This window comes from Enoplosus armatus, chromosome 15 (genome assembly GCF_043641665.1).
Source record: "Enoplosus armatus isolate fEnoArm2 chromosome 15, fEnoArm2.hap1, whole genome shotgun sequence".
In the NCBI taxonomy this organism is placed as follows: domain Eukaryota; kingdom Metazoa; phylum Chordata; class Actinopteri; order Centrarchiformes; family Enoplosidae; genus Enoplosus; species Enoplosus armatus.
The window spans coordinates 6,648,368-6,673,763 of NC_092194.1; the positions used below are offsets into that span (position 1 = coordinate 6,648,368).

At 41.2% G+C, this 25,396-nt stretch overlaps 1 protein-coding gene across 1 annotated transcript in view; it reads right to left on the reverse strand.

Moving 5' to 3' along the window:
• Positions 1-25,396, reverse strand: part of ralgapa2 (Ral GTPase activating protein catalytic subunit alpha 2) — an 83,797-nt gene that overhangs the window by 48,912 nt on the left and 9,489 nt on the right. The window contains exons 2-21 of the mRNA XM_070920697.1: positions 21,224-21,334; positions 20,821-20,870; positions 13,341-13,398; positions 11,643-11,686; positions 11,288-11,468; positions 10,982-11,097; positions 10,105-10,243; positions 8,817-9,025; positions 7,844-8,083; positions 7,395-7,577; positions 6,936-7,070; positions 6,627-6,775; positions 6,431-6,542; positions 5,845-6,082; positions 5,063-5,242; positions 2,245-2,391; positions 1,671-1,793; positions 1,078-1,163; positions 894-984; positions 459-632 (exon numbers count right to left, since the gene is read on the reverse strand). Of these exons, the coding sequence (XP_070776798.1) occupies positions 459-632; positions 894-984; positions 1,078-1,163; positions 1,671-1,793; positions 2,245-2,391; positions 5,063-5,242; positions 5,845-6,082; positions 6,431-6,542; positions 6,627-6,775; positions 6,936-7,070; positions 7,395-7,577; positions 7,844-8,083; positions 8,817-9,025; positions 10,105-10,243; positions 10,982-11,097; positions 11,288-11,468; positions 11,643-11,686; positions 13,341-13,398; positions 20,821-20,870; positions 21,224-21,334 (2,766 nt within the window). The remainder of the gene's footprint in view (positions 1-458; positions 633-893; positions 985-1,077; positions 1,164-1,670; positions 1,794-2,244; positions 2,392-5,062; positions 5,243-5,844; positions 6,083-6,430; positions 6,543-6,626; positions 6,776-6,935; positions 7,071-7,394; positions 7,578-7,843; positions 8,084-8,816; positions 9,026-10,104; positions 10,244-10,981; positions 11,098-11,287; positions 11,469-11,642; positions 11,687-13,340; positions 13,399-20,820; positions 20,871-21,223; positions 21,335-25,396) is intronic.

A 25,396-nucleotide genomic window follows, 5' to 3' on the forward strand; every position in this document is an offset into this window, starting at 1 on the left:
CCAGATGGGACACACCAGAGATGAACCTGTAGAACTGCAGAACTCTTTCAACTCATGTTTCCTCTGTGCTGAATGTTAACACTTGACTGCTCTGTAAGATTCATTTTTGTATTTATAAATAAGACGATATCTACTGTCTTTACAGAATACAATTATTTAACTGACACTAAACCAAAAAGTTAAAAAACCCAGAGAAATGACACATATACCAATTCCCTCTAATTTCCCCTCATAGCTTCTGCATTGCATCTTCTCTGTCTGCTAAGAGATTATCTAGGGTTATTTTGTTTTAGTTCACAACAGAGCTAAATTCTACAGATCTATGGCTAACCCTGTATTAAACCTGTGGCAGCTCACAGCACAATAGCCCTGTTTTAGAGTCAGGATCAGCCTGGAATAAAAATACAGGGTCAAATTGGTTTTTGGTGCTTAGGGTGAGTTCTTATCCATTCCAATACCTGCTAGAGCCTCATTGTGGCTCAGCAGCAGACTCCCCTGGCTCTGGGGGTCGGCTGTCACGTCCATGTGGGCCGACTGTGTGGACTGAGTATCAGCGTCCTCATCAAAGGCCTGCCAGGTGACTTCAGCTTCATTGATGTAGCCGTTGGACGTCTCACTGCTTATACTCTCACCTAGGTAGCATGGGTGAATGAATGAGGTGGATAAAAAAGGGTAAGATGTTTAATTCAGAGAAAGATGGAAGCTGCTGGCTGTGTAAGGAAAACTATTAATCCATGCAAAGTATAGGCTTTATTTCAATGTTTGATTTAACTGATGAATTTTAAACTTAAAAACAGCTATTCTTCACGTGGAACATATATATTAAAACACAGCTACACAGATATCACAGTGATTATCCTTTTAAAGAAATAACTAGTGATGTAATCTCTAACTTTTCTCTCGGAGCTTGGGTCTTGCGTGGTTTGTGTGTCCCTCAGCACTGCACTCCGTCTCAGCTGGACTGCTGCTCAGCCGGATGAGGATCTGGGAATATAGAAACAAACATTAAAGAAGAGACACTTGTGTAGGCAAATCTCATTTCATTTCTTTGACATAATACAAGATGAGTCTTCTCACCACTGGGGGATCATTGCTCTCTCTCTTCCCCTCAGACGTCCTGCTATCAGAGCCACAGGAAGGAGGGGAGTACTCTCTCTTCTGGGCTGAAGTGCAACAAGGGATATTATAAATAGGCCACAACCACAATTAAGTTCTCTTAAAAAGCTTTTACCACTTTACTGCTACCTTTATAAATAAAGATGCCTTCATACGATATAACTGAATCTGCAAAAAATATTTCTAGGGTTCCTTTTTATCATCCAGCCAGGGACAACAGATGAAACCTACAAATACAACACATAAATAAAATAAAAATGTATAAAAATTCATATGAGAATACATCCTAAATGCCTGGTTTTCCCGTATCATCTTTATAGGTGGTAATAGATTAACAAAGACAGGATACTGTATTGGATTGCATTCAATTGTAAAGGGTACAATTAATAAAATGGCAAATTACTCTTTCCCTTTTCATGATTACCTGATGGGTTACACGTAGCTCAATAAAATCTCTTATTAATACCATCCCAATATGAGGCCAAGTGTGTCATTCCAGTCCAGATCAGAGGTGAAAGGTGGGGAATTAAAGTCGAGTTTGTGTTTGTATATACCTGGCAAAGTGTCAGACAGCTGTTGGGTGATGTCTGAGGTGCTGCTGCTACGTGGCAGAGGGCTATCCCCGCCTCCCAGCTCCTCCTCTCCCCCACATTCTGACAGCTGACACTCCTCCACATCTGATGGACGGGAGAAAAGAAGACACACAGTGAGGCAGAGCCACGAGACCAAAAGAAAACAGTAACACAAACCTTCAAATGGAAACACACCAAGATATGTCATTTGTTATTTTAAGGGATTTTAAGTCACAGTAGAGGGGAAGATCTGACACATTCATGAGAACATTAGAGAGAAATTAGGCCATGCACACATGCAGTGGTGAGGCAGACATACTCTTGTTATAGACTGTATTCCCACATGTTGCAGGGCTGCCCTAGAGACTTTTACACTTTTCAATGAGTAAGCATAAGAAAGTCTTAAGTTCCTGTTAAAACATAAACCTCTCTGCCTCTCTTTTGTCACACCACACACAGAAACCAGTGGCATATGACAGATAGTGACGGATGAATGGAAAGGCAGGGCGGAGGTCACAAACACACAAACACATGCAGCTCTCAGAAGACACTTTACCTGAGAGTCTGTGAGAGCAAGCAGAGTTACCAGAAGAGATACCAGGCAAGAAAGAGCTCACAGTGTGGAGCAGCATAGGAACGCTTTTAGTAGTGGGCAAAGCCTCGTACAGATGAACACAGTTGCTGATGGACTGGCTTCGCTTAGCTTCCATGAGGGAAGGAGAAAGAAGAGGAAAAAGAAGAGAGACAGTGGAAACAGAAAAGAGTTAAAGGGAAGAAGACAGTGTTCAATAACAGCAAAGTACAGAGCGCTACAAAAGTGCTTCAGTTAATAAAAACATTCCTGATCAGGAAAGCGGAGTAAATAAAGCACAGCAGAACCAGAGTTTGACCTTAATATGGTCAATTCAGCATTGGTTGAAGTCTGAATATGAGAGACAAATTCCAGAAAAAATGTTACAACTGTGGCTCTGAGAAAAATTGTAAATAAGATTCATACCGGAAGAAAAAAAAAACATATTAAAACAAAACTGAAGTCACTGAACAGTGAGACAACAGGTTTGTTGCATGTATTGATAGAATAGTATAATAATAAACAATGTTATTTATAGGGCGCCTTTTGAAACAACATTATAAAGTGCTTTACATAGGAAAAACCAAATTAAAACAAATCAGCACATCACTAAATAAAATAACATAACATTTTTAATTGTCACATGATATAAAACAGTGATAAGTGAAAACATCCCTTAAATTAGTTTTTATTTTAAAGAATTGTGACTTATGTACTGAGCGCACATTTTACTGGTGAAAGTAAACTACACAAACCTCTTTGGTGGCCAAGCTATATAATGGAGACACTGCTACTAAAAGACCTCAAACAGATGTTATCTTTAGGATTTCTGTAGTGTAGTTTCTTGCTGCTTATCGGCCGACATATACGCGTCTGCAATAAGGTGATATTGGCCAATATATCGGTCCAGCCATCAGATTTATTGGTGAGGCTCAAGTTTAGTTTTGGTACTGTCTTCTACGTCCATGAGGGTTCACATGATATAATAATACACTATAACTGATAAAATTATAACTTACCTCATATGGCCCTTAGGGTAAACTTTATTTTGACACTTAGCAATACTGCTCTGCCAAATCAAACTTAAAATTTTCACCTTTTTAAAAAATGAATTGACCAAAAACCCTGTGCTAAGATAAGATGCTTTTGTTTCTTAGACTAGTGTATTGCGTTCTCATGTATTTAGGATAAAGGAGAATGGGATGCTTTATCTTAAGGGTGCACCAAAACACAGAAACGGAATTACCTGTGTACAGGCCAAACCTACTACATTTTTATCATTTTATCTTATTTCCATCTAAATTATATCATCTTATGATATTACAATTTAGACACAAATGAGTAAAGGTGTACCTGATAACCATCCCAGCAACGGCGAGTGAGAGCTGGTTCAACTGGATTGTTGTAGGAGCTTAATGAGTACCATAATGAAATATCCAGCCCTTTCCTCCATTATCGAGACATGATCTCAGAACAATATTAGTTTGTATTTGCATGCGCAAGTACAGCCAAGTTTTGACAGTTGTCAATGCTGAGGCATTGCCATTGTGTGTGGATAGCACTTCAGGCTTAATCTCAAAGAGAGCAATGAAAGAGGACAGTTCTATTCTCCGCTTGCAGCACACTTTAATTATGCCTTTCAGTGAGAGAGATACATCGTCTCTGCTACAGCCCCCACTGCTTCCCATTTATGCATATTAATGAGCATTAATTACACTCTTAATGAAACTATCAAAAACTGCCGTGCAAATGATGTGTGGGCCTTCTCTTGAGGAGTAGGGAGGAGGGCTGTCGAGCCTTTGAAGATCAATGTGGGAGAAATCCAATTAGGCCAAAGAAAGGGAAGGGAATTTGAAGCGGTTGTGTTTAATGTCCATCTTTGGTTGCACACAGATACAAATAAACAGACTAACAGAATAGGTGCATTAACATGCACATGAGACACATAATAGATGTGTCAGCGCACACACACACACGCAAACCTCACACACACCCTTCTAAGACTTCATCCTTCAGGCACAAATACATCTGCTCCTAGCTCAACAAGCTCATCATTTTAGGACATTGGCGGTAATTGGGGGGGCGGAAGGCCAGAAAAATGAAAAGGGATCGTCTCTGTCTTTTATCCTCCACATTAAGATTCTGTCTAGACAAAATTAAGACAAGCAAGACAGGCACTGTAGCTAGTTACTACTCTACTGCCTCCCAGCTCAGCTTATAATTACCCTGCCACATTGCCATCAGATAAGGGGTGTTTGCGGTGTCTGAACTGAGCTAATGACAATAAGTGTCCAAAGCTGGCCTTTGACATGCCGTCGGGTGGATTGTGCTGTACGCCTGCAATCGAGCTGACATTGAAACATGTTGACATTGGCCAGTGTCATGTGAGGGGAACAAAGGAGGCCATCTGCTGGCCTCATTGTCTTTGGTGTTGGGCCTTTCAACGACACCTGGGCTAGCGTACACATGGACCTGTCTGAACGCTTTCACACGCAGTCAATGCGTCTGATAAACCCTGTGGTCTGAGGTTGTGCTCCAGAAGCTTATCAGTACTGTGTTGTTGGCCCACACAAAGCCAGAAGATTAACACAGCACTGATATATATAGTACATTATATAGTATAATTTCCCCCCAGGGATCAATAAAGTATTTCTGATTCTGATATACAACAGTCTACACTGTACATGCGGAGGGTCTTATAAAAGCCATCCCTTTGTATTTTATTTCTGCCTGGTTTTTGATGGTATAGTAACATACAGCTAATACAACAATACTGTTTTTAACTAGTATTACAAGTATTTACCAGAGGCCTTCTGTCGGACGTTGTTACGGGCTTTCTCTACACCAGGAGCTCCTGACGTAGTGGCGGAGCGAATCCTCATGGGCTCCTGAACTCCTGGCCCACCCTGCTCCCCTTGGTTCCTCCAACTCAGTGAGAAGGAGCGTGCCACTGCTGCTGCCTTCTGGGAGTCATGGATAACCCCTGAAATGCAGAGAACAACACTTGCTGAGTACTGAGGTGTCAGTGTACATTTTGTATTAATAATCAGCTTCATATTTGGATTTAGCACCACCAACCTCTGCTGACAATCAAGACAGTTCACTGTGGCTTTAAGCAATATAGTGCCTTAAAGGGTAATTATGGTTATGGACCTTAATCAATGTCTGATAGCCCATTTCCTTAAGTTTGCATGTAACGTGGGTATTATCTGAAGTAGCATGACATAACATAACATTTCTGACTTTGGTAATCACCAGTGGTAGTATCAAAAAAGTGAGGTTCAGTGCAATTTATGTTAACTTAGACATTTAAAGGGCTTCACAAACGTTATTTTGACCAACTCAGGTTCTTTGGGTAGAAGCTCTGTAATACTCAACATACAAAAATTATCCATCCCCCTTTGGACTTTTTATTGTTTTTTTTTAAAATTGTTTTAGAACACTGAGTCACAGAAATGACTTTTTTCATGTCAAAGTGAAAGACAAGAAACCATCATGAAGTCAAATGTTGGAAAAAAGAAGGCTCCACTGTAAAATAACCAGAATTACTTTTCCAAACGTTTCCCCCCCATTTCTCCCCCTCACCACGTCCTCTCTGCTTCTTCTCCTTCTGTTCGCTGAGTTTGTCCAGAGGCAGGTTGGCCATGTCCAGGCCATAAACGGAGCGTGCCAGCACAGCCGTCAGCGAGTCCATGATGCTGGCCCACTCTGTCACCAGCTCCTCCCAGCAGGTAAGAGAGGACAGCACTGCCAGCAGCTCATCCCATAGCTCCCGGGAGATAAATACGCACAGGTTGGCTCGCACCCACGCCACAATGATGGTCTGAATGGAAAGACGGATTAGAATTGACAGACGTGGTTGCAGCTATGGCTTCCAGCCCCTGATAAGATGTGACAGCAGAGTTCTCACACTGATACATGTAATTTGGTATAGTGTCTCTTTGCCTTTTTGTCAACAACCAATCCGACCAAGACACCGACACCCAGTACATACAGGCTACTGAGCAACAAACTGTGGTGGTTACTCATAAAGTAATTACAGTGTACTATTGTAAAAGAGTAATGAGAGTAGGTATGATGACATATCCACACTCACTCACCCTCCTCTTTCTCATATGAATAAAATACCCTCTATATCCGTTAATGTAAAACTAAGCATCTGTATACATACCCTGAAGAGTATAGAGGCTAAACTTTCAGCAAAGCTGTCTTTTCTTTGGTTTTCCTGAGGCCTCTTCATCACTGCCTCTGTGATCCTCAGCAGGACCTGCAGCATCTGCTCCCTGCACAACACAGACAGGAAATCAGAACATGTCAACCAATAAAAAAGGCAAAGTGATAAAGAATCATCAAATAAATTCACTGACCATGTCTGTGTATTCATCGTGTGCTCCATGATCATGTGCCGGTAGATGCTCAGAACACCCTTGCACACCTCAACCTGGTTATCCAGGAGTTTAGGTACATCCTGGCATGGCTCCAACAGGAACACATTGGATGAGTTGGTCAGGAACACCTACACATGAAGATACAGTAAGGTTGAGCAAACAGCAAAACACAAAATAAGTAAGACAACAGAAATAATAGCCAAAGTGCATACAGTAAATATTGCCGGTTCTAATCATCAAATGCTGTGATTACAGGGTAAAAACACACCTCAGAACACAGAGACAGACCTGTAGTGTGGGCTGGATACCAGCCTTGACGTCCCTGTTCTGCTCCTCTGTGAGAAAGCCCCGACTGATGGCGCTGCTGAACGAGTAAGTCCTCCCCCAGCTGGACGTCCGTCTGTGGCCGTGACTCTCTAACGTCTGGTAGAAGACAAGGCAGGCCAGTCAATTGGTCAGTAGACGTAAGCTAAGATAGAAAACTCTGTGACTTATATGTGAATATGTCATGTAATCATACACTTCTCGTCAAAATGAAGTTACAACAACTGAACCTTTCGAGATTAAATAGAAACACCTAAAACATGTTCCTATTGAATACCAATCTAGGCTTCTTCATAGGTGTGTACAAAAACGATGTCTATGGTACACTACCAATCCCTTTACTATATAACAATCACATGATTAGTATATATATGCATGCTAGGAACATATATTTTAATTGGATGTCTGTATCAGAGGTTTCACCTGTGCGTGTATGCTGTTAGTCTCTGTGCTGAGTATCTGTTCAGAGCTGTCATCCACTTCATCTATCTGGGCAGTTTTGTCAGGCTCTGTCATGAAACTGGGCTTATCCTGCAGGATCCACTTCCTGTACACTTTGATCACCTTCCTGGTTGCTGACGCCTCGCAGGACGGCAGCAGGAAAGCCTGAGGAGGGAGAACATGGACTACTACCAATCTGAACTACTATTAGGATTATGAATGATTTTAAAAAAGGTAGCCTGGTAGTAGGAGGGATCCTTAAGTTATGTCAACAAATGGCCAGCAGAGGGCAACACAGTACATGTTATCACAGTGTTACCATCCAGTCTGCATTCTAATAATGATCCACAATGAAAACTGTACAACACCTGCAATGTAATTCATTTTCAAAACATCAAATAAAGGCACATTGCTTGGTGACTCCACTGTACCTGGTGGAAGACCTCGTTGACAAAATTCACGTTGTCCCTGGTGGACAGCAGGATGGCATGCACCATGTCATAGACATAGCGGTGCTCCTCCTCAATGCTACACAAACTGGAGTCGCTGGGCCGTCGGTCTGACAGCGTGCTGCTGTTGGAGTGGCTCTTCTCAGGCTCCCCCGCTGGCCCATTCGTATCCCCATCTGATGTCTTATCCTTCTCCTGGCTGCTACTGCCTGCAGTGACAGTCTGGACACCACAGGGACACAAGGAGAAATGAGAGTCCTTAGTATGCTATAGGGCTGCCTCCGCACAGTTAAGTAATTGGTCACTAGAGTCTCATTGACTAGAAATTCCTGAGCCGGTTGTGTTTTATGGTCATTTCTGTGGGGAACGAGCTACTATATTGGTCATTATTGTAAAATGATTCTCACCTGCGTGGAATCATAATAATATTCATTTTGCATTTAATTCCCGTCTTTCTCTCCCCACAATTACTGTCGCTCTGTTCACTGTCATTCAAACACAAAATGCCCTAAAAGTCAAGAAATCTACAGTAATGTAGTTAAATCCCACAATATTATTTTAAACAGGGGAGTGAATTTAGTGTGCTATTTAATTTTGGAGACTGACTTGTGTTTGAAAAATATTTAACAATAAAAGTATATTTTTGTGAGCAAGTATTCTACAGGTTTGTTGCTATGTTGGCCAACATTTCACTGCAATTTCACAACTTGTAATGTGTACTGTCGTATTTTAATGGAGTTTGCATGAGAACATAATATTTCTACAAGCTGGCAACTCCTGAAAGACTTCACAATAAAAGATACACATGTGAATACTTTCTCAAAACCATAGTCCTATGTGTCCAGGTGTCTTTATACAAGTGCTCAGGGTGAAAAAATACCTTCATAACAGCCGACCTCCTCCGTCCTCAATAGCAGTATAACAAAGCAACTGAGTGGTGCCGTGACATGCTCACCTGGATGAGTTTGGGAATGACCTCGGTGCCGTTCTTGGTGCTCTGCGCCACAGCAGCACTGCTGACGTACTTCTTCTCCAGGAAGAAGGTGACCAGCCAGGTGATGAAGGCCACACGGGGTGCCAGGTACTGGTCCCTGGTGCAGAAGGTACTCTCATTGTTCCGCGTCACTGGCACATACAAGGGTTTTGGTCTGTGGTGGGGGAGGTCTAAATGAGCAATACGATGAAGAGGAAGGAAGGATGACGACAGAGGGAGGGTTAAAAAAGTACAAAAGGAGAAGAGTAAGAGAGAAAGACAAAGAGCGAGAGAGAGATTAAACGTCAACTCCAGATGTCTTGCTGTGAAGCTGTTCAGAGTTTTTCCAGCTGAATCAAAATGTGTTCACTCAACCATAAAGCGTTTATGATATTAGTATCATTATACTGCTCACTTGTTATACCTTTCTGTTTTAGAATCTGTTGTTTAGGAGTCCAATATCACAACAGCACACATCATACATCATTCTCTCGTGTAAACAATAAAGATTTATTTGTGTAGTTTCAATTAAATGGTTACTGCATATTTGAAAAACCCCACATTTTAATTATGAGGAGTTTTACTGACTGAAAAGCTTCCACTTCCACACAACTCGAGGGGTGTACCATAAATTACAGCAGAGTAACTTGAGGTTTAAGTTGGATTTTCAAAAATTAAAAAGTTAACTTACTTCTAAAGCTCCAGTAGAATATAAAGCTTACTAACTTTGCCTTCCCTCTTTTGCCAAGACAATTCACTCATTGATTTTTATCGATCAAATTTTGGGTGAATCTTGTAAAAATTTTCAAGCAATTTTTCTGCATGTAATGATTAACAAGTGGTAAATGGTATAAATGTAAAACAATGTTAATAACGTCTGACTCCAAGTATTAGAAAGGTTTAAGTCACGCCAAATATGTAAAAAATGTAAGTTAAAGCTTACTGTTTCAATGTGCTACAGTTTCTTTAATCCTTTTACTTATTACCTCCTCTGCTCATTTTCATTGAACTTGTCATTTTCTTTCTGCGTGACCTAAAGCGCTAATGTGCTTGAAGACATCAAGAATGAGAGCCAGCAGAATTAACTGTATCACATACAAGTATGTAGCCTAAGCAGACATTACAAACTGTCAAACTGAGATTTTACTACCCAAATAGCAGCTCCTGAGTTTAAGTAGAGTGTGTGTACCTTTGCAGTAATAGAATACTCACTTTGAAAAGGCTTCAGCACAAAGGCAAATATATATCTATACACTGTATGTCAGCTTACCTAATAAAGGCTTGTAGAGATTTGTAAGCTTGGTGAAGGAGGGGAATAGATGTGGAAGGTAGTACTTCTTGAACAGGCTGAAGAGAAACCTGAAGCCTGTGCCCTGGTTCTCTTTGTTCCTCCATTCTAAACTGGATGCCTGGCAGACAGAGCACAAAGGCAGACAAGGTCAGGCTACAGGGAGAGGAGACATTCCAGCATCATTCAGACAGTGACAATTTATTGTCTGCAACACAATAGTTTGAAGGTTCCTCTAACAAACCGTGTACAGAGGGAAAACGGTTTGGGCTAGGTCCACATAAGATTATGTGTGCTTAGCTCCAACTTTACACACTTTCATTTCAATTCCATTCAAAAGGCTTTATTGGCATGAAAGTTGCAAAAACAAAGCATCACAATACAATGTGTCCAAACATTTGGGCAGTACACAATAACAGTAATATGAACATTGACACAACATTAAGATTGATTTATATTAATTATATATTTACATTATGTTCTACGCATGTATTTGTGTGTGTGTGTGTGTGTGTGTGCGTGCTGATGAATGGTTTAACAACTCCAACTTTACTCACTGAACAACTGATATTGTACTTATTACAAACTACCTGAGCACTCACTGCAACACCACAATCATGACAACACGCACACACTACCAGAATAACCAAAATATACATTGAGGTGAATATGTCTCCATGTACATGTGATGTATTTTTGACATGATTACCAGTGTTTGTGCAGATTGTTATTTTTGTGTTGTTAAGAAAAGATGGATTAAATCATTCCAATTGTGCCAATTGCGGATAAAGTCTAATTAAAAAAAAGTAATTCAAACAAAAATTGGCAAAAAAGATAAATCAGGGTCATGTATAATTACCTGGACGACCATGTACTTGAGCAGGGTTTCGAGGATGTAACAGGTCTGGTCGTCTGCAACCTTTTCTCCTACCACAGCTGGAACCAGAGGGGTAATCTCCTCAGGCACCACCTTGGCTGCTCAGATCGACAGATACAAAGACCTGAGTTAAGTGTAGGAAAACAAGAGCTCTCCACTAAAAGAAATTAACCTACAGAATCCAATATCAGTTTAGTTTGTTTCAGATGACCTCAATGACCATCATTACAACACTCTATGAAAGTTATTATAAATTCACATCACACATGTAGAAGCGTTCATATTCACCATCAGGGGGGTTGGAGAAGGGGTTGTAAATGATGGTGTCAAGGGTGCAGGGCCCTCTGGAGGAGGGCACAGCAGGGAACCCTGGCACCAGACAGGCAAAGATAAGGAACTGCTCCTCAGCACAGTTGTCCCTCAGGGCCTGCAGCCACAGCAGGAAGAGACGGATCCCCTCACAGCGGATCTAGACAGGAGGAGATTAGGACATATTAACAGATTAACGCAAATGAGGATAACATTAACCATCTAGCTAACACAGAAATATGTGGAATCCTTCTTTAAAGCTGAATGTGACCCACTGTGTAGCCAGAATGCCCCCTTAGGTTGATTTTTCATATATTGTGACTACAGAACTTACCTTGAATGAATTTCCAGTGTGTAGAAGCTTTTTCAGAATAGAACCTGGAAAGAAGACATTGTTAAAGACTTTTGCAAACCAAATATTCAACAGAAGTCTGCTATACAACAAGCAGACACAACAAACAGCACAAAGCTGACAGGGAGGGACCTGCTTGTCATCTCCACCGAGGCAAAATTGACCTTGATGGGTGGTTCTGACAAACTACTGGGGAGAGTGGCAAGGCTTCACATTTTCCTGATGAAAATTAACATCAGTTGGCAGCGACATGCATTCATGAAGGCAATCTGGTTCCGCTGTAATCAAATGAGACATTGCTCTGATTGCTAAATACCTTGGGCGGAAGAGGTCTGTGTGTGTGTGTGTGTGTGTGTGTGTGTGTGTGTGTGTGTGTGTGTGTGTGTGTGTGTGTGTGTGTGTGACAGTTAGGACATACTCTTGACAGCCTGCAAACAGCACTGCTCTTGCAAGGTCCTTGTGGGCTGTGAAGAAATGCTGGCTAGTTCTTACAGGGATTTTAAATTTAGGATTAGGGTTAAAATTGGGGTGATGTTTGGACAAAAGCTACTCCAGAGGTGTGTTTATGTCTTGATGAAGATGGTCCTTTACTGAGTCATTTGACCTAGAGATATGTAAGTGGTAGCCATCAAGTTTAAAGGTTTAGCAAAGTGGACATGTTTGCATGCGAGTGTGTGAGTTTATAAGTGTCTGGTGCTTTTACTACTCTCCCCTCATCAGGTTAAATCAATAATATTTCTATGTTGGACACAAAAAGGTATAGAGAAATTCTTTTGTAGGCCTTGGGCTCAGGACAGAAGGATTCAGTAAGCAGACAGAGGATGATAAAAGGTTTTCTTCAGCTTTTAATGGTCTGTGTCAAATGTCTGTGACCTTGCAATCCTCAGCTAAAAAGGACAAAACCACTACTAGTCATTAATGTCATTCCTAACCTATCCTAACCACCACAAGGAATTTGTCCTAGGGCACTGAAATCCTTTCAGCAACGCTACTGGATGTAGAATGTGATAAAAAATTATGTGAAAAAAAATATTAAGAGGAATTCAATTAAAAAAAGTATGGCGAGGAGCTATGCAGCTACGACCACACGTTCTTCAAAGCAGAAGTACATGGTGACAGCGCAGCATCTTGACCAGTGACAAATGAACTGATGAGGGCCAAAGAGAATTCCATGCAAGTTCAAGAAAAGGCCAAAGAGGCAGCCTTAAACCTGTGATGATTTGTTGTCCAATAACTGACAAATTGGTGAGTTTGTCTGGGGCATCCAACCCCAGATGAGTCTCGATATTTGGAATTACAAGCCTAAGGGGAAGGCCAATCTACAACAGTGATCTAGACCTGGACTGTTTAGCTGCCAACGGCTGACAAACAACAGTTATAATTGGGGTTATCACTTCTTGCAAGGGTTTTCCTTTTTTGTGTGGGACTGAAATCATGCCAGCATAATTCAATTACTTATTTGCATTTCAAATGAAGTGCTCATTTGCATTTCCCATTTACATCCCCTTCTAATTATTTTCTCTTCATTATGGAAGGCTTAGGCATGGTTGCGGTGACATTTTTTTGTCCTGAAGTGTATCTTAGAGGTTACAGAAGCATAAGGAGGAAAGACACATACACAGTATATAACTACCTATCAGGTGTAAAAGAGAGACAAAGCTTAGTATTTCATGTACATACCTATACTGTGAAACTGCCATCGGTTGTAGATTTTCTCAGGCAGAAGTTGTAGAATTTTCTGATGAAAAAATAGAAAAGGTTATGATTAGGTTTAGTAAGTGATTAGTTTTTAGAGTGTGGCACATTTCAGCACTAACAATAGAATACTGGTTCAATTAGGTTACACAGTAGGGCCCTTTTTCCTTCACCATTCACTTTAGGCAAGAAACAAAGTACTGACCAGCTCCAGGCTCTACTCTGAAGAATACATTTTTTGAGCTGAAAATAAATTAATTTTATGCAGAAATGTCAAACATCCACTGGCTCCAGGTTCTAAAATGTCAGTATTTTCTGGTTTTCTTAATCTTACGTGATAGTAAATTGAATATCTTGGGGTTTTGGACTGTTCGTTGGACAAAGCTAGATGTTTGAGGACGTCACCTTGGGCTCTGGGAACTTGTGATGGACATTTTTTATTATTTGCTGACATTTTATAAACTAAAAAAGAATCAAAAAAAAAATCGGTAGATTGAGCAACAATAGAAACAATTGTTAGTTGTTGCCATAATGTCTTTACTTGATCCTAAAATAAAAGAGGGAGGAAACAACAACTGACTTTGTTTTGGTAAGTGGCACTGTTTTGCCAAAAGCCGTACATGCTTAAGGAATGCAGCGTCCCTCCACTTGGCCTCACATGTCTGCAGATCCCTGTGACACAGGACAGCACTGAGAAATGTCATCACCTCCCCAACAACCGCTTTACAACTCAATTAGAGCGCCCTAACCTTTCAGCAGCCTATCATTATTCTTGAATGCAGCGACAGGTTAACTGGGTCCCTCTGGAGAGATGAAAAAAAAAAAGGCCGGGGACTGCAGATGTGTGCACGTGTGCACGCATGGCTAGTTAATAGTCAGTGCACTGTGAGCAACTGATGCCCCAATGGCTCCCTTCTCATCAAATCCTAATCACTGACCCAATAAGACTTCATGATTGCAATGTAGAGGTCAAGTCTGTCCTTTACTGCTTTGCGTATTCAGCCCTGACCCACTCAACCAGACAACCAACTCTGGCCGGCTTGATAAAAAGCTCATCTGCCCTGGAGAGTGAGAAACACGGCGAGAGAAGGATACAGAGCATAACAAAAAAAAAATGTGCACGAAAGAGCTACAAAGATTAAGTCCTCTCCAGCCACAGATGCAAAGAGCTACGGTAGCGTCTGAGTGAGAGGAAAAAAAGACACAAAGAAATATGACTATGAGAGTATGAGAGAAAGCTTCAGAGACTATGGAGCATCGTTCTATGGCATGGGAGGAAAAGGAAACTGCCAAGTGAAAGCTTTTGTTATCTCAAGGATTTCTTTCATTGTGGATATAACAATAAGGCTTATGTAGATACAACTATTTAATCAGAAACTGAAGTTGATAACTTTGAGTGAATACAAATGTTAGGTAGCTTATAATTTACATAAAAAAAAAAGGATATACCCAACAATACTTCATTAATTTTTACATGATGAAACATAAGTATTAGTTTGCTTGTTTCTATTGTTTTAGACAACCAAATGATTATTCTGTTGTGAAATCTTCACATTACCACAATAGCATTGCCCTGAAAGATGGCATTTTTTCGCCCTGTGCTACGCCACATTATGCCAGGAGCTGTGGTGGTCCAGAAGTCATCTCATGTTTTGAGTGTCTCACTTCGTCAACAACTTCCTACTTCCCTTGTCATCCTCCATCTTTAACTTAACCTTCTTGTCCTCTGAGACTAAATCCCTGTCATTATCAGTGACAGCAGAGATACTGAAAGACATACATCACTTTAAGGGGGTGCTGGATGATTATCTGCGCTGTTCAGTTTCTCTCTGATCCACAGACGTGATGGTATGCGAGTACAGGCGTGTGTCTGCACCTTGCTATTGATCCTGTATGGGATTATTACGTCTCCGTACAGGCTCTGTACTGGCCTCCTTCACTCTGTCTCCTTGGGGCAGCAAACACATTATGCTAGGCGGTAGCACAGCAGGGTAGGCTGCTTAAGCCTTTCCCTGTGTGTGTGTGTGTGTGTGTGTGTGTGTGTGTGAGCGTGTGTGAGCAGACACAATAACACTGTCATTCTCTCTCCTTACAGAGCACCAGGATGGGAGAGTGGGAATGAGATGGAGAAGCTAGCTCAGAAAGACTCCCCGCAGAGCTGGAATGGCGGCCGCAACAATGAGGAATTTACTGGCTGATATGAGGCGAATGCAGAGTCTGCCGGACTGAGGGTTTGTGGAGTTACTCTAATCTGCAGCCATACTCCAGCATAAAGATGGGGGCATTACTGTGGTACAACTACAGCCTTAACACATTTACATGATCCGCACTTAGGTTTCCAGTCGCATGGCCTGAACATGACACAGAATACACTTCTGCAAGGGCTTTTTGACTGCAGCCACAGACAGGCAGTACTCATGGAGGAAATTTTGTTTAGGTTTTTGATACGATGATGATTACACCGTCTAAGGACAATTAAATCTCCTGAGAGAAACAAAGACACTGGAGACACAAAGCGCTAACATATCAACATACAGCAAGCCTACTAACACAAGATGCAGTGAAAATGACCAGTGTGTCAATCACACAACAAAACTTAGATGGCAAAACATAGTAGATAGTGTAGGGAATAAATTGAAATACTGTTAATAAGTATTATCTTTGCATTGCATAATTTGGCCTTAAAAGAAAATGAGACCCTGAGTCTAAAATCACTTGTAGGCCTGATGTAATGAGAAAAGATAACAATGACCCACCTGCTTTGTTTAAAATGCTTTGTCCAAACAGCGTAGACCAAACCAGACTGCTTATTTACATGCTAACCAAATTTCTTAGCTTGCCCTCCTTATTTGTTGGTAAAGGTCTTGGTAAATTTAAGCTGACAATGCATGTCTCTTATGACCCTGACATATAACGAAGTTTAAAGCCTAGGGCACTTTATTGAGTTTTATTTTAGACTAATTTACCAAAATGCACTTAACTAACTAAGATGCATTCTCCTCTGTAGCCAGTGGGTGGCAGCAGCAGAGTGCAATAAAACGCCAGTTAATTCAGCCATCAGGTTTTCCTCTTCAGTCTATGAGAAAGGCTTCATCTAGGACCATTTTGAAATTATTTTCATGATTGCCAAACATTTATAAAAATCCGCAAAATCTCATCTACAAAAATATGTTAAAACATAGCCTCAGACATCAAGATTAATGTAGTCAGCCTGTTCCATATGCAGACCCGAGCTACACTTAGTAAATGTGCATTTATGCATTAATCAATAACCCCCTGCTGGTGAACTGTCACTCATGACTAGGACTGCATAAAGAGACTGGGTTAACTCTTCAGCAACATGTTAGCCAACATGTAGAGGAGAGTTTCAGCCATTCAACCTATGATTGCATCAAGAGGAATATGATGCCATTACACCAGAGAGAAAAAGACTGTTTATACAAAGCGACACTGTTATTATTTACCTGCTTGCTAATTACTGAGCATTTACATACACAACACTTAAATGGACATGAGAGTCGCAATCAATTGTCTGTTTGCCATGAGCTATGGCAGGTGGACGACAATATGTCTCATTCCTTTTTACCGAGTCTTCATTTGTGAATCTTACATTTCTGACTGTACTTGGCTAAACGCAATTGTTTGGGATGCATAGTTCGTTTTTGGAAATAGCTATATCTTGCCTTTAGGCTTTCTGTATTCTTCTGCTTACTGTATATGTTGGTTATGTTTTGGTTTCTGGTGGTTCTGCTGTGGTTTTCTGAAGATACTTGTTCTGATTTCGATCTCAAGTGACCATCTTGGTTAAATAAAAGGTAAATCTGTCAAAAGCCTCTGACTTTCTGCAGCTTTCAAAGAGTCAACTGCTTTTGCATTTCCACTGAGCTGAATTAAAAATAAGGTTAACTAGCTATAATAAGCAGGATTACCCATATAAGGCAATTTGGTAAGTCAGGTCTAAAATCTAGATGAGGGTTTTTTTTTTTTTTTTTACAGAGGATGACAAGAGGAATTCAGAATGCTGAGTCAGCTCCGGATGACAGATGTAAGGTCATGGTGAGGTCATATCCTGGACAGAGAGTGGCTAAGCACAGACTTCCCTCCGAGTTTTGTTGGTCCCAGAGCTGTCTTTTAACCTGTCCCACAACCTTAGTGGCACCAGGATCGAACTGCTTTCAGACAGTAAGAGGTCATCTGCAGTTGTATGGGAGCGTAAACAAACTGCACTCCCTCACAGCCTGGGAGAGCTCAATCTGGCTGGTGACAGCAAAAACTATCTGAAAGTGGTCTCATCTGGTTTCATTCCTAGAATTACATCCACACATACGTGTTGCGTAATTAAGCTTTTCAGTACCTTTCTCAGTACGTACTTACATTTGCTCACAATTTGTCTCAGCAGCAGCAAGAGACGACAAAAGAGCCGATTAGAATAAACTCCAGACTCCAATACAATATAGAAAAGGCTGCCAACTGACAACGACGTTGTCTTAACCATGCCCAAAAACTCTCTTTGTAAACACATGAACAACATTATAAACCTAAAACTAATCACACTAGTATGGTGTCTTTAAAAAAATAGTATATGCCCTCCCCCTTGGACTTTTTCACGTTTAATTGTTTTATAATTTAATCGCAGTGGTTTAATTAAGCTCTTTTGATACTGATCAACAGAAATACTGACAAAATCATTGTAAAAACAAAAAAAATAAGTGAAAATATGCAAAATAAGGTGATTGCATGAGTTTTTGTTTAAAACATGGGCTTTATATTGGTGGTCACTGTCATGTTGGCTGAAAATCTCTTGCACGCATTTCCCTGCAGGACCCTCTACCTTCACATGCCCTCCTTTGTCTTCATGGGGTAGCTATTGCCAGGGAATGGACTAACATCCATATACACGTGTATTGAACTTACAGTCTTACTTGGCACACCTTGATTACACACAGGTCTCCACTAAACTTGTTATGCAACTTCTAAAAACAATTAGTAGCAGAAGATGATTTAGGTGTGTCATAGCAAAGTGGGGTGAATACTATGGCAATGCAGTATTTTCACATTAGGTCGATAAGATTGAACCTCTAATATAAGAAAAGAACATAGACCTTTTTCTGTGATGATACTAATAGGTCAATACTGAATGGGAGTTACAAAAGGAACTGAATGAAGCCTACAGTACAGCAATATTAAAACAAAGGGTGATGAAAATAATTAGAAGGGACTTTTCTATTCAGGATATGTTGCATTCTCACAGAGATCAGGTCTCTCATCCCTGTCAGTTCTGGTGCAGTATCACAAGCTGCCATGGTGGATGCCTTCGTGGCAGCAGACACAAAGGGATCCTGGAAGGGAACGGTAATGGCTGCTGGTGGCGGTGGGGGTGGGGTGTTCCAGCAGAGTTCAGGGGGAGGGACAAAAGATTACCCCCTCTAGATATCCATTACTCAAACAGACTGAGCATCGGGGATCATACTCCCCCACAGCAACCCACGAAAAAAAGGGGTCACATACCTCATAATGACAGCAAAGTAATCCCAACATACCCAGCTTGAAGCAAAAACACACCACTGGAGATGTGTACTGTATAGGTCAGCCAGATTTGAATGCAAGGAAGGACTCAGGTGATGAAGAGTGTGTGGGGACTATATTACCCTTGTGCCTGAAGAGTTGAGGACATAACAGTGGCTTTCCAGGGAAATTCTAGCACAGAATAAGAGGGGCAGCGATGTTGAGCTGTGCTGTTCTTCTTAACCTGTCATATGGCATTAAAGTGTGTTACAAAGCACAGAGCCGCAAAATGGCTTTTGTTCCTGCCGTTATCCATTCATAGCCTACTCTACACGCCGCTCTGAGGCTTTCTGGACAAAGGCTGCTAGGGCTTATGTTTTGGTTGGTTGACTTCTGTGACTAAAACAAATGATACACATTTAGGAAAAAAGCACTGAGAAATTGGGTTTATGATAAAAATGCCACACATTTAAATTCAACATAGGCCATACATAACTGTGCTTGTTGCAGAAAAGAAAATGATTAGGATGCACATTCCACTCGCCTCAAAATATCGTATTAGTTAATCTTTTACCCCATTTGTCGTGTCCCTGAGTTACATCATATGACCTCTGGGATAACATGATACATATTAGTAGTGCATGTTTGTGAGCAAAATCGCATCCATTGATATCATATTCCCCGCCACATATGATCCAACATGCTTAATCTAATATGGCGTAAAGAGAAAGTCCGCACAGTGTAGGATCAAAGCAACCCTGTCTGTCCTGTACACACCACTCAAAGCAAGCTTATCTTCTCAGTGCACGGGTAAAAGCACACATCGTCACAGGCAGGGGCTAAAAGGGGACAAATGAGGGTTAAGCTGCTTTCAATGTTGGTTCTTTTTGAAAAGATGACTCCATAAATATGTATGGAGGCATGAATCCAGGCTTTATTTACAGGTTAGATGACTGGATGTGTGCCGACAGACAGGGACGATGAGGAGTGGAGAAAACTGGAAGGACCACTTGTGAGTCTTTTGTTTTAAACCAATCTTAATGCACATTTTCATTTTGAATAAATATTAAAATATCTTCCCAACAGCAAACTAAGAAGGCCATCTATTACAAACCTGAATAATTGAGTCTAAATTCTACAAATTATTGCCAACCTGAATGAACATTAGCAGATGAACAAAATAATGCACACACTAAATTGCACTACTAAGTACATAATGCATTACCCAGACAGAAGTCCAAGTTGTATTAGATATGCCTGGCTAGCAAATTAGGAATCCATAGCTAAAGACAGACAACAGCAGTGTCTGGCGTGATGCTACTGTAACAAACAAATGAATTGGTCCGTGGGCCAAAGTTAAAGATCGTCTTTTGTGCTTTCTAAGCTGGAATGACTCAATGTTACACATAATGCAAGTAACACAGTGCTCCCAGGTGATCAGAAAAACTAGGACAAGACATATTGTACAAAGAAGGGACGACTGCCCCCCGACTGCCAGGCCTGCCTTGAGCAAATGTAACTGGAGAGCTGACTGTTTGTATTGGAAACTGGAGCTGCCTTTGCAGTCAGGTGGGAAAACAAGGTGAGGGACTTTAACCTGCATGTGCAACATAAGAGTGTTCAGGAAAACAGAGGGAGGGGCCACAGAGCCAACAATGCGTTGCACACACAGACATGCCTCCTCTGATTTGCATACACACCTAGGTTTGAAAAACAAGAAATGAAAAGCTCTCCCACAACCGTCGAAGGCTGGGAAATGATTGAGCAACGGCTTTTCTCATCTGCAATCATCTCCAATTGATATTCTATTTGAGGCAAATTCAGGAAGTAGAGGAGAGTGTGCAGTGTTGCACCATGGAAACTATGGTCCCACCACAGTGTTCAGCAGTAAACAGGTTGAGGCTGTGGCAGCTATCAGTGGAAATCAGACTTGGAGACAGCAACATAGAAGAAGACTTACTTCAAAAATAAAGAGGATAGAGTCCAGCTCCTCCCTTTGAGATTTGTTCCCTGAAACACAAGGAAAGTACTTAGGTTTTTAAACACATAACCCGGAGCTATACTGCATTAGCCTCATCAATAATTTAACAATAACACAGGCCATTTTGTGAAACACTTATTCAAACGAACGTGTGTTACCATGAGAGCATACTCCCAGTGGGAATTAATCCCCTACCCCCAAAAGTGTTGGCGTAAGGCTCAACACACAGAGTTATACTGGACATCCCCGGAAATTGCCTCTCTACGGTCTGTAAATGTGGGGCATTGCTGTAACACTTTACCATAGAGAGCAGGGAGAGGGTTAATTATTGAACCACCATCGAGGGTGGTGGTCAACTAGTGTGTGTGCAGTTTGTACTCACCTTTTTGTTTTAAGTTGCATTCCAGTGTAATGAAATTTTCATAGAAGATAAAATAAATCTGAGAACAGTTGCTCTCGAAGAACGGCTTTAGTTCACTCTTGTCAATGATATCTGTGGGGAAAAAAAGGGAAACACTGTCAAAGACATAGAACATTATTAACCTTGTTAATATATCAGTGAACTGAGAGTAGAAGTTGTCTAGAATTCTGGTAATCATAATATCGTGGCGTGGCTTTCATTTGTGTTTTCTTGATTTTAAAGGCTGCCTTAAAGTTATTGATACAATAAACAATAAATTGTTCTACTTGTTTTGTCATAATATGAATTTTGCTGAAGAGTTTCCTGCTCAGAATTTCTTCTCATCCAGCAGCCATCACCAGCAGTCACCCAAGTATTTGTGTCAGTATTGCTCAGCTGTACTAGGAGCTATGACATGTTAATTGTGTGTGTCAAAGTGTCAACGTTTGTCAGTGTACAGAAAGTTGAACAAAACTTCCACTACTAATCTTTTACCAACTTATTTTCAGACACCCAAGAGCTTCTGAGCAGTCCTGTGAGGGTCTTTCATTTAAAGCTGCTACCATCTCTTTAATTCCAAAGTGACAATGTTTAACATTACTGTTGTTGCACAGAGGACTTTCCACTCATTTCCCTTTTTGCAGGCTTCATCTGTTTTACATCAAGGCAAATTGCTTCACTTCCTGGCCCTGCGTAACTTCACCTACCCCTCACCTGCAATCATTAGTGGAATGATGACAGGCTTTTTGAAAGTGATTCCTCTTAAACTCATACTGTTTGAGCTGGAAACAGAAGCATAATTCAAGACTTCATGTACAGAGACACACGTCTTTGAACGGGAACTCTCATCAGTGTGCTACTGAACTTATGTTCAACTCTTGCATTGAGATTATTCTGCTCTCTGCTGCAGACCTATACACTGCTGCACAATATGTTGATTACCGTTGACTAGAGGACTGTGTTACATTCCCAGGATTTTCTACACTTTCAACAAAAGCCAAAGCATGCCTGAAAATGCACTCAGTAAATATATGCTGGTGTTCCAGCCTGCAGGACAAATCACATTTTTGTCAGGTTTTAGGATGATTTAGGATGTTAGTTTCTCATCTCAGCTTGCATGAGTTTGGGGATAATCTCTTTTGGTCTTTTGGAGATGTAGAGGGCTGGTCTGGATTGAGCCCAGGCTGAGGTACGCTGATGGCCACACAAGCTCAAGCTGCAATAGTTAATAAGGAAAATATGTGGTACAGTCACAAACAGACTGGTGCTGACAAAATCCCAAATTCTTCATGTAATGAACCCCTATTATTTGCCACACTTACACAACTGTGGTAATGAGATAGGCCTGGTCTGAATAATCAAATATAGGCCAGGAGGAACCCTGGCACAATAACAGCAATTAAGGTTCACCTTCTGTTGCAATTCTCCTTCTACCACATGGCAAATTGGAAGACGCCCAGAAGCAGTCCAGCTCACGGGGAGTGCTGGAATTATGTAGTGTGTGACAAAAAAAATGGATGAATTATCTTTGCCCTGACATTAAAGCAAAGATAATGAAGACGCATGATGGGAAGATCAAGTCAAAGGCATGACTGCCTTTAGTTTTCAGCCTTGATGTAGGGAAAAACCAGCAAGGCATCATCTGAGGACCCCAGGTGGCTGACTGGCTCTTTGACAGTTAAGAGGTCTAAAATGAAACTAGGAGCTGGAATCAGACGTGCCTCAAAAGCGATCAATAAAATCTGTTCTAACACTCGCAGGTAACCAGAGACTAATTCTACATTGAAAAGTGTAGGAATCAGATCTCTGCCAATTCTCCATTTTATCCACACTGTGTCTTGCACACTAAAGAACACATCCAATGATTGACATTTAAGCACAAACACTGACACACACAAGCGCACACCCTCACACACACTGTGGACCTTTAGGAAAACTTGAAAAAATGGTAGGAGTAAAGCGACTTAGTCTCACAGCCAGCCTCTGGCATGAGCTGCAAAAGCTAACACCAGAGGCTGTGGATGAAGGCACAGTATGCTTATCAGTGGTGAAGTAACACTACTGTTGTGGCTAATATTGTATCTGACAAATAGGCAATGCGTACACCATTTATATGGTGTTTAGTTACAAACGGGTTACTGGTTTCTTCCCACTGTTGTTAGTTAGGTTTCTTTGGGTTTATCTCTTAGCTGCCAGCATCAGCTAACCTAGCTGGCTTGTCTTCAGTAAAGGTAGCTGGAATGACAAACTGCTCTGCTGTACCAAAACAACTCTCCTGCCTGAAAGTCCCATGGGCCATTATACTGGCAATGTGCAGTCAACTGTGGAGAATGGACTAGAGCCAGACAAACACCTCTCAAAGACGAAAAACTACTACTTTATTGCTAAATGTGGCTAAAAATATTGTCTAAATGTCACTTTACGGGTGCAATTAGATTTTGTTTTTGTTTTGTTTTTTGAGAAAATCCACTGTCTCTATCATTAATTTCCCTACACATTAATTCACAGCTGTTGCAAACTTAAAAATTGCCTTTGAAGTCGAGCATGTGACTCAGTAAAGCTATTCTAGTTATTAAAGACGAGAAATGTGATCCAGACCAATAATCCACCCCAACTCTTGGGTGGTGTCTGAAGGCGCTCCAGTCTTGGTCCATCATGTAGTTCAGGTTTTTAACACTGTTCATTCTGTTGGGAGGGTTTCCTGAATGCTGGTTAGCCTGCAAGCTTGGAAAACAGTGTAAGAGAAGAAAGGAGAGGATGATAAAATCCTTAATGAAGCTAAATAAAGAGGGCGCAAGGTTCAGCGTATGTGTATGCGTATGCAGTTCCAAGGAAAATAATGTAAAGCCTCATACCAATCAAGATTTGAACATGTGTAATTAAACAAAAAATCTCTGATCAGTGCAAATTGTGTACCTGTCTACATTACATTACAGAGATAGAGAAAAAAACAGAGAGGAAGTCTGTATGATAATTATACAACTGTAATTTGAATATTGCTGGGAGCAGGAGGAATTGATGGCTGGGTGGGTGGGTCAATTTCATATGTCATGCTGCATGTCACAGGGCCCTCATCTGGTGCTCTCCAGCCTTCAGACTCACTGCTCCCCATCTGCTCCAATGCCCCTCACCAGCCACTGGACCGTGACAGTGTGAGGGAGAGGCCTTAAGGGGACAGCAAGTGAGAATCTACAGTGGAGGCTAACCATCTTGGAAAAGGCTGACAAGACCCCGATCAGCCTCCCAGTAGTGAAATTCAGACAAAGACAAACTTTAAAATTCATGGGGTGTTCACCTGCGGAAGGTGTACTAGTAAAAGTTGTGTGAAAGCAATGACAACCATAACAAAGTTAATAAATAAAAGCCAGAATTGTGCATGAACTGTCTGCTAGTAACGGCATACTGTGCCAGTAATGATCTACAGGCTGAGCACACTTTACACTTTACCTTTTGTAAAGGAAATGTTTGGTTAAAAGGATGAAGTTGTACTATGGCTATGGTCAGCAATATCCATCGAGACTCTTCACTGAATGGGCTTCATTGACTTCTCAGGTAACAGCAGTCAAAAAGTCAGAAAGAGACAGGAACCTGTTCTTTGGGCCCTGGGAATGCAGGGGATGACACTGTATCCTCTGAGCCCAACAAGATAACTGTGCACTTCAACTGACACCCCTCCTCCTGCAAGACTCTCATGTCACAGACAGGAAAACAGTGCTGGATGAACAGCAGCTGTAGAGAGTTGTGATCACAGGGCTGTTATGGTAGGACCAAACCTTGTGTCTTAACACTGGAGACTGCAGCTGAACGAGCTGATAGTTTGGCTCTCTTGTTTTCAGAACCCCTCGGTTTGAGGAAGCAAAGTTAATGCCAACACTCAGTGATGTGATTCACACATAATAGCACTTCTTGTAGAAGGGAGAGTGCTGAAGAACTAATAAAAGGCAAAAGGGAAGGGATGGAGTGGTGCTAAGAAAACCCAGCCAAGTTCAGTAACAAAACAAACCATGGGTCAATTGTAGCCCCAAATGCAATCCTAGTAATTCTACTTCTCATTGACTGAAGCTAAATACTCAGCTATTGCCCATCAGCTGCCTAAACCGCAGCAAACTGACTATTCTGCAAGGGGATCATTAAGTCAGCCTTATTGTTAACTGA